Here is a 9759-nt window from a genome sequence, read left to right as displayed (position 1 = left end):
AGTCACCAGATCTCAGTCCAATAGAGCTCCTTTAGGATGTGGCATAGGGTAAATTCACATCGTGGATATGCAGCTCAGAAATCTGCAGCAACTGTGTGACGCTGTGTCAGTATGGACCAAAATGCAGGAATGTTTCCAGCACCATGTCGAATCTATGCTACAAAGAAATCAAGACGGCTCTCAACGCAAAAGATTCTCACAGATCGAAAAGCAACCAAGATCTTTCAGTTTGACGTTAAAAAAAATAAACTGGAGGTCAGTGACATTTATGGGTACAAAGAAAGTTAAGTTCCCATGAAGGTAAAAAAACAAACAAAAGGAAACAAAAAACCCCACAGACCTATCTAAACATGTTTTATCTCATCTAATCTGTAGTCTGAAGTCACGTCATCAAGAAAAACAACCCTCCCCTCACCTGATTTATCTCACGTTCTGCCTCTCAGATTCGACACAGCCACTTCTGCCACTTTTCATTCTCTTTGTTCCTCATTGTAAAGCCCATAAGTTGTAAAGCAATGGCTTTAAGCAGGATAATTAATATTTATTTGACTTTAGGCACAGTGGCGCAGGACACGTGAGTGAAGAATTCAAAAGGAAGTGACTTGTTTCTCTGCAGTGGTCTGGCTGTGAGATGTAATTACTTCAAAGCAGAGGGAAGCTTTGAACTGTGAATAATTAATTCAGGCAAGCAGAACCAGGGTGTTTTTATTAAGTACTCTGTTCTTGCTTGAACAACTATCACACAAATGTAATTTGACCTTCCCGGAGAAATCCTCCAGAGAATCAAGCCATCCAAGCAACTAATCCACTTTTGCTTCATCAATGAGCCCATATTGCTCTGAACGCTGCGAGGTTTTAACTCTTTATTCTCTCTTTTTTCAGTTTTCAAGTTTTCATGTCACAGCAGTGACATTTGGATGCTTTGAAATGCCCTCAGGCTTGTGTGCTGCTGTAACAATAGGCACCAAGGTACTGTGTCAGCGAACTGCAGAGGTTTTGTTTTCCAGACAAACAAAAGATCCGCTCAACTTGTCACAGGCCACAAAGAGCTGCTTGTTTTTTGTTCTGAGAGCCACTAAAGCTGCTGAAGTCTGTACTGCTCCACGGCATTATTGTGCACAAATGACACAACAAAAATCACGTTTAAACTCGGATTGCCATGTAAAAAGGGGCGATGTTTCAAACAGCGGTCTGCAACCTACATGTTGATTGGAAGCCTTTTACGCATGAGGTAAAGCTTCCTCTAAATCACTCCTCCGTGAAGCAACAAGGTAGCTGTGATTTGCTGCTTCAGATCTTCAGATGCTCTTGTGTATTTTTGCTTGTGCTGAACAGATGCCCTGAGTGCCGCTCAGACTGTTAAAAATACTTTCTTTATTTTCACACTCATCAGACACAGTGGGACTCGTCCACATGTCAGCAGTGCATGGAACAGGTCTGATTTTCAAGTTTCAAGGTTACCAGTCCAGGCCTGAGCCTCCAAACACTCACTGCACCACCTATTCTCTTTCATCTAGCATTCAAACTCACATGTCGATGGATGACTTGGGGTTCAGCCTCTTGCCTGAGAATGCTTTGAAACACAGTCAGGGATTGAAGCGTCAACCTTCCTACCGAGCCCCACTCTACGTCCAGAGCCACAGCTGCACTTTTTCTTTCACTTTCAGTGTACAAATAATTAAAAGCCGTGATTGAAACATTTTAGATTATTCCTGTCTGAAATAAAAGTAGTTTAAAAAAACATGATTATACTTAACTGGTAAATGGCTACATATATAGATTACAAGTACTGGTCTACGGCTTTCTACTCAATTTGAGCACTCAAAAGGCTTTCTACTACAATCACCCAGTCACACACACATATTTCTACAGCACTCTTATCTATGACTAAGCGCTTTTATCTGGCATTCACATGCACTTACTCCAGTGGAAGCATTGGGGGCAATTCAGGGTTTAGTATCTGACCCAAAGATACTTCAACACAGGAGTCGGAGATTGATCGTCCAACCTTAACTACTATATTTACTCATTCATTGCAGTAGCTAAAGTATTTATCTTATCTTATAAATGACCCCAATAGATTGGTCTCAGTTTCAGTTGTGAATGAAGGTTGGCCTTTATTTTGTAAAGAGTTTCAGGTTGTGTTTCGTCCACAGCGTAGGAGCGTTTATGAGAGACGATGGTGATTCTCCACGTTAAGGAAGAAATCCTGGATTGTATTACTCTCTCTGACAACTGAGTGCAATGATTACAAAGAGGCCCACATGCCAAATGAGAGCTGGAAACAAAAACAGCCTGCAAACTATGAATAATGATTCTTTGTAAATGCAACGTTTTCACTTGTGGATTTGACTTTTAAACTCTTTCCTTTTACAGTGAATTTTATTTTGGATTCATTTATTATTGATAATTTGGCTTGGTATCCTGATGGGAGGACAGTGCAGTGTTTCCCACAGTTCCTACATTAAAAGTTGTACACTTTTTAATTGCACAGCTGCTTGCACATTTGCAGAAAACAAATATTTGAAGTAGCCTTTTAACATAATGTAATCTCAGAAGGCTGCTGCCAGCTATATCGCCACACCAGAGAGTTCAGTTTACTGAATTTACGACACTGCTTCAGCTCACATCCCGTCTGACTTATCACTTCTCGATGGTCAGCGTGGAGCAGAGTTGGATTTTCTCCACATTCCAGCATCCAGAGGGTGGAAACTTGCAGACGGTGTGTTTTCAGCGCCGCTGAGCTTTGCAAACATCACGCCTTCAGATTGTTTCTTTTCTATTTGTGGAAAAAGGAAGAAAAAGAACAACAAGAAAATGACAAGGTGGCCAGCAGCACACAGAAGGCTGCAGAAAATAAACACTGTGATACTGAACCAGCCAGTTCAGATGGAAATAAGCTGAACACACACACACACACACACACACACACACACACACACACACACACACACACACACACACACACACACACAGAAGGGTTATATTTGCCATCAGCTAAAAGGGCCACATTTATCAGCTTGATTATATCAGGCTTAACACAAACTGCTGTGTCACTTGAAAGTTGCCTCTATATCTGACATAAGATGAAGACGACACATCTTTTTTGAGAAAATGAACATTTTCGTCAGCCTCATGGAGCGAATGTGCACAAGTTTTTTTTTTTTTTTAAACAAATCAGTCCATTGTAGAGGCAGCAGGACTCTTGCATCACCTCTCTCATTATGGTGGTCTGGACGGAGTTTCCCACAGGAAAACGGATACATCCTGAGACGGCTGCCCTACTTCTCTCTCTCTCCTCCATCTGGTTTCCATCAGAAGCTGCTGGGGCTGCGAAGGTTTCCCCCAGAGGACACCACCTCTGATTTTTTTTTTTTTTTGGGGGGGGGGGGGGGGGGGGGGGGATTGATCTCTTTCAACTGTCTCTGTCCATTACCTTCAAGTTCTGATTAAAACCAAATTTCTGCTACACTCTGACAAACTGAAGCAAAAAACAAAAACAAGAAAAGAAAAGTTGTTTTAAATAAGAGGGCACTTCAAAATTAAAGATGGGTATGGATATTATGGTCAATTTTTGGGAGTTCAGTGCAGTGCACAAGCACACTGATGGCTAAACCACACCCACTCGAGTTTTGGCTGCTAGATGAGCAGTGGGGCCATGGGGTTAAACCTCCTGCTCTTCAGCCAACAGTATTTTCCAACCTGACCACTGGAAAGATATTAAAATTCAAGGCTATGATCTCCTCATTTGAGTCAGGTTCAAATCCTCGCTTCTGCATTTTGGATGAGTTGGTTCATATTAATGATTTTTGACTGCAGCAGGATCGGGAGAGGTGCTCAGGAGTGAGATAAAAAGGAGACTTACATGACCTTTAAATCCACACGGACTAAAGGGGACTTGATTTTTTTTGTTTGTTTTTTTAATGCTCGTCAGTTGCACTGATTCCTAAAAGTCAACAGCCAAAGTTGCTCAGATTCACTATGAGTAAGAGTGAGTCAGTAAACATCCAGAGACAAGAGGCTCGCTTGTTCAATTTCCCCCTGAGGAGTGTATGTATCCAAGAAAGTGAGCGGCTGTAAGTGCTTCATTTATCTATGCTGAGCAGGACTGGCTGTGCTTTTTTTTCAGTCCCTCTCTGAACATGATCTTTAGCATAAGGCTGGTGGAAATGGAAGGTTTTCAAACCACTTCAAGTACAGGCCTGGAGTCAGCTCTAACAGTGGTTACTGAGCCTCCCTCAGCCTGCCTGTTTGCTTAACGAGCTCTCTTGTTTAAATGATTTCTTTGCACTGATACTATCCAAAAATGATTACTTCTACTTAAAATACAGAAAAGCTACATATCAAATGTAAGTGGTTACATCTTTTTGGACACACAGAGATAATTTCATAAAGTTATTTTGATCATGCTTCTTTCAGCAGCATCCTCTGCGTCTCTGTAAGCTGAAGCTTTGGCGCTCATAGCTGAACATCAGAACACGCACACAGGATTTGTTAACCGGTGACGCAGCACACACCATCGCAATACTTTGGAAATGAGCAAATGAGGTGACTGCTTCACTGCACTGTAATTATGTCCACATGATTGAGCCTGTGGATTATCCTGCTTGGCTGGGACTGCACTGTTTCCTAAACTACAACTAGATATACTTTGGTGACCTTTTCAAAAGTGGACAGCTCATGCAGTGGACACGAATCCTTGCTTTTCTTAATACTGCTATTCTTACACCCTCTATTCAGGTAGCCGGCTGTAACAGGTTGGAGGAGGAAGATCGTCTGTGTAACTGACTAGTTTGTTTGATTAACAGGAGCCAATGTTCAGACTGCACCTTGTTTGTTCTGAAAAACATTTTTTTTTCTGTACACTGAGGAATGGATTAGATGGCACTTTGCGGTGTAGAGACTGAAATCTAAGCAGCAGGTATTGACATGATTTAGCATATTAATTCAGCATAGCAGTCATTTGGGAGTCTGATCAAATCAACCTTTTTTATTCTGAAGTGGGCTGTGAAGCACTCAAGCCTTTAATAGGAGTGCCCTCTAGTGAAAAATATAAGCAACTGCATGTAAAAGTTTCAAAAGATCTTAATAAAGTGGACAGTGCCTTTGTTGTGCCAAAAACAACAAACGTTTTCCCAAAAATTTATTTTTTTGTTTTTTATTTTTTGTTTTTTTTTTCTGTGATTTTGAGTCATTTTGAGCCAGAAATTTGCACCATCAAAACTCCTAATGTCTTTTTCAAGATAGATCTGGTGTAGAGGGTGGCAGGAAATAGGAAATAGGAATTTTTTTTATCTAATCCCATCATGAATCCTATTCACTACAGTCTATTTATGAGTATAAGTAAAGAAATTATACATAAAACACATAGACACATCAGAAATCACTTTTTTGCACAACATGTTAAGACACAATACAACAAGTAAGTGCAATGCAGCTTGTCCTGAACAACACAAGCTCACAATGCTCTGCAAACTTAAATCATCTATTAGCTCACTCGAAGGCTCCAGGAATCATTACAGATGCCTGGAAGAGGATTATGAATAAACCTATTAACGGGTTCATCTGTCTGACTGCATTTCATTATGCATGGCCAGGTTGTTATAAGTAACCATGCAACAGATGTCCAGCTGCTTTTAGCTTTTTATCAGTTGAGCCCACTGATCACACCGCACTAACACAGTCTGCCAACATGTGGGAAGTTTATAACCACCGCTACTACTCCTCTTTAATATTGTATCATAATAATAGTAATAATAATAATAATTCCAGTAAGTTTGGTTGTAAGATTCCTACCATAGAAGGGTCAAATTCTCATATTCCTTCAATATGTAAGACGTTTTTAATCCCCCTGTGTACCACTATTATAATAATAAGTAAAAAACATGACTTCATTCATCAATAATCAAACTTTATTTGAATTAAGTAAAAAAACTGAAAAAGTCAAAGGAAGCACAAAAACTGTTCGGTCAAATATTGAGTTCACAAAGCATTCAAAGAACTTTACCAGAAGATCCTGACATCCAAAATAAAAGTTGGAACAAATATATTGTTGTAAAATAAATATGAGAAAACATATCTATAGAATTTTCCAGCATTCTGTGTCCAGCACTATAGTTAAAATAAAAATCTCTATAAAGTTGAGTTCTTCCTTCTAAGCTCTGAAGTTTCCCTGCTCATACACTGGGCTGTCTTTCCACATTTCATTTTGATATGTATTTATGTGCATAGTTTGTATTGTATTTCTCAAAGCCTGCTTTAATTGAAATCAATATAAGTCGCCGCTGGATTCTGTGGTCCTTCTCATCAGCAGTTGAGAATGGAGTTGGCCCTTTGGATGCGAATAACCTTCTTTGAGTTGTAACTGTACTCATACTGCATGTGTTCATGGAAGAAGTACAAGTATCCTGTAAAACAGAGATCAGTATCAGTACTGGTGGATAAAAATCGTACCTTTGGATGCTTCTACTCAGAGTGTGACTTTATTATACCATAGTGATAAGTAGCAGCGTCGACCTCATCCTCCATTCCAGGAAAGTCCTCCTCAGTGGATCGTGGGTAGCCACTGTCCATGGTCCCTGTTGCTTCATCATAGCTGTGGGTGACACATAACCATTTAGTCATTCAACACTGTTGAGTCTGATCACTGACAAAGCTGCAGTGTGACCATTACAATCACTTCTATGTCTCCACATACCTCCAGTAGTCTTCATCGGTGAACAGCAGAGTTTTCCCAGTGTCTTTGATGTGCACGGCTGCATCTATTTTCCTGACGCTCTTGGGAAGACCAAGTTTATGAATATATTTTGGGTAACCATCCACAATGTTGTATCCATTCAAAGCCCACATTTGGATCCCTGGTGAAACGTGGAATAGGTTTACGATGTACACGCACTCTAATGTTTATTTAAGAAATGACCAGAAAGTGTGAAGTACTCACCACTAAATATCATAACCAAATCCTTCTCTGGGTTCTCATAAGCTGCATCTACTTTTTTGGGAATAGATGGCCAAGTGGACTTAATCAGAGTCAATTCAGGCTCCACCATCTGAGGATGAATACGCCAGTAGTATCTGAAATGAGGTGTGAAAAAACAGCACGATGAACAGCACAGAATTTACAGAGCTTTTATTTTGGTAGAGCTTAGGCAGAAAATGGAACTCTTGTTCATAGATTGTGTCGAGTGGTTATAGATTAGATATCGTGGTTAGATCTTTCCAGAGTGATGAAGAACCTGATCAGGCTCATGTTGTACCTGTCTTTGAAGATGATGGTTTCTCCTCTGAGCTCTGTGACAGCATCAAAAGTTAGCTCGGGGTCACACTTTTTTGGGGCGTCGGGCCTTGGTTTCACTTTCTTCGGATTTGGGTTTGGACCTGTGGTTGATGGACATGTGGCATTAATCTGCTGTTGATGACAACCAGTCCTCAGTTTTCTATAGGTTAAGCTTACAGTCAAACAGTACAGTACTCCTACCATAGAGGGCTTGAATTCCTTCTATGTCATCTTCAGCCAGCGGGTAGCCTGTAGTATAGGTGTAGATGGGGTACATCAGTGCGCCTGGGTCTGTGGAATGGGACATCCCCAGGGCATGACCCAACTCATGGGCTGCCACTATAAACAGGTTGTAAGCTGAAAGAAAAAGATGTTGAATTCAAAATATTGTTGGATAATAGTAATTATCACTGGGAAAAAGTTTAGATATTGCTCAATATTCTAATTATAATAATTCTTACCCGATGAATCTTTGGTCCAGTGTTCATCCTCATCAAAGTGAGTGTCTCCTCCAATGCCTTGGCCAGGAGGGTAAGCATGAGCCAGCAGTCCATCAGGTCCATCAAATGGGTTGTAATCTCCATGCTCTGCAGAATAAAGGGTAGACAATGAGCAGGAATGCACCACAGCAACCCTTCAACACTTGTGTTCAATTCAATTGTAATATATCAGAATTTAATCAATAGTTTGTGTACCTTTTGATCCAAAGCTGATCATAATGTCTGCATTGCCCTCGTAAAGCTTCTTAAAAGTCAGAGGAGTAACGTCAGCCCAAACGTTGAGAGCCCTGCGGATGGCTTTGTTTACATCTTCTTTCTTCAGATCTGGTGTGTAATTCACTATCCTGAAACATCAGAGGATATGAGGCAGGGGAAAGCTGGTGAATAAAATACATTTGAGCAAAAATACCTATGTCACCTGTTACTTTATGGCACCTAAATGCATACCTGAATGTGACGTTGTTATTTTCCCATTTGAGGTGTCGAGGGAAGTGGTTGTACTCCCCAATGTCTGGAACGCCACATCTGGGCTCCTTCATCACTGCTAAAGTATTGTCATCTAGTTTCCCTGTGACCTTTACAAGTAAAAGAGATAGTGGAGAATATGTCATGTGAGTACATGTATCGTTTCGATTAACACTTTTGTTATTGTGAGCAGCTGAAAAGAAGCTGGATTCCCTGATAATATTCAACTTTTGAATGGTAAACTTTTAATAGGGAATATACTTTTTTCATTTCTTTGGAAATTACTGGTTATATTTTTGAGATGAGAGATGAGATAGCCTTTATTTGTCAGTTGCAGGTCTTTTACCTCCAGTTTGAAGAATTTCTGCATTTCCTTGATCTTGGCTTGAAGGAAATTTGACGACGTCCGTCTACCTTGGAGACCATTTGGAAGGCCATAGAATCGATGAAGGTATTTCTGTTTGATACAGAACAAAGAACTGTGATGTGAAGCTCATTTAAAAATCAGAAAAGCTCCAGATCAAACATTCATGCTCATTGTAACAAAAACCCCAGATAAAACAGAAATAAAACAGAAGCCAGTTGAAGGCTAGATATTGACTGAATAAGAGCTCTTACCTCAGCTAAAAGCTGCTTGTCAATGTCTTCAGATGACAGAGGCTTAGCAGAGGACTGGGCGGCCAGCGCCAGCAGCAGCACCACAGCGATCATACTTGTTGGCTCACAGTCGTTTACTGTGGCAAAGAAGCTCAGTGGGGTATTTATACTGACTTGAGACCACTTTTTTCCCCCAGCTGTTCCAAGTGATTCATGTGAAAGCACCTACCCACTTCCTCTTATGCCTGTTGAGAATGTGCTTGGGTCTGTAAAACTGCAGGGACTGTGGTTTGAATCTCCTTTGAACTCATAGTTTGATCACACATGTTCTATTTCCTGTATGACCACTACCTAAGACGTTTGGAAATCAATTTACATGGAAATGTCTGTTCGTCAAAATTATGCAACCATGTGTTTGTTTTTCTCAAACGTGAGAAATTTTGAAGAGATGCGTTTTTTGGCAGAAAATACTGTCGGCCTCATTTTTATAAATACATCACATCCGTTGTTATTTTCTGTACATTTTCTTCTTAGGTTACAGTAGATGACATATAAGTGGCTGACTATAAACAACAGGGGATTTTGTGAATTGTGGCCTCATGATCGTCTGGGCCTTATTTTAGCTGCGCATGTTTTAGGATGCATGACTAACAAACATATAAAAAAAAGGATGCGATGAAAGCACAAACTTTTCATTTAAAATGTGATTTACATTTCATGTGACATCATGTGGTTGTAGGATGCAAATGTCCTGCATTTGCTTTGGTGAAATCAGCTCAATCAGATGGACAGTACTGTGCAAAAGTCTTAACCTACCCCTCAATTCTTTCTTTTTCTAGGAAAATGGGAGATGGTAATATGTCTAAACACTTCTTGAAGGACATTAAAAGCTCTTCTTGGGATGTTGGCTGCCTTTTATTC

General features: G+C 40.3%; 1 protein-coding gene across 1 annotated transcript; it reads right to left on the bottom strand.

The window, feature by feature from the left end:
* Positions 1-5900: 5900 nt before the first annotated feature.
* Positions 5901-8967, bottom strand: mmp13b (matrix metallopeptidase 13b). The gene is made up of 11 exons (XM_085244767.1): positions 8860-8967; positions 8588-8698; positions 8224-8351; positions 7972-8120; positions 7738-7863; positions 7478-7633; positions 7257-7377; positions 6941-7074; positions 6698-6857; positions 6492-6595; positions 5901-6407 (listed from the first exon to the last, which is right to left on the bottom strand). The coding sequence occupies exons 1-11, from the start codon at positions 8950-8952 to the stop codon at positions 6307-6309; spliced, it is 1383 nt and encodes a 460-aa protein (XP_085100893.1). The 5' UTR covers positions 8953-8967; the 3' UTR covers positions 5901-6306.
* Between the last annotated feature and the right edge of the window lie 792 nt (positions 8968-9759).

The sequence above is a fragment of the Mchenga conophoros genome, linkage group LG14, assembly GCF_057382185.1.
Source record: "Mchenga conophoros isolate Kocher_MC1m ecotype Shallow Benthic linkage group LG14, M_conophoros_male_GT1.1, whole genome shotgun sequence".
Classification (NCBI taxonomy): domain Eukaryota; kingdom Metazoa; phylum Chordata; class Actinopteri; order Cichliformes; family Cichlidae; genus Mchenga; species Mchenga conophoros.
The sequence above is the reverse complement of the archived record's forward strand: the minus strand, read 5'-3'. Positions and strand labels throughout refer to the sequence as shown.

Coding starts and splice junctions, on each gene's coding strand:
- mmp13b (XM_085244767.1), bottom strand. CDS start 8,952: ATGATCGCTGTGGTGCTGCTGCTGGCGCTGGCCGCCCAGTCCTCTGCT. Junction 8,352..8,587: donor AGAAATTCTTCAAACTGGAG/GTAAAAGACCTG, acceptor TTACTTGTAAAG/GTCACAGGGAAACTAGATGA. Junction 7,075..7,256: donor ACCATCATCTTCAAAGACAG/GTACAACATGAG, acceptor ACCTCATTTCAG/ATACTACTGGCGTATTCATC.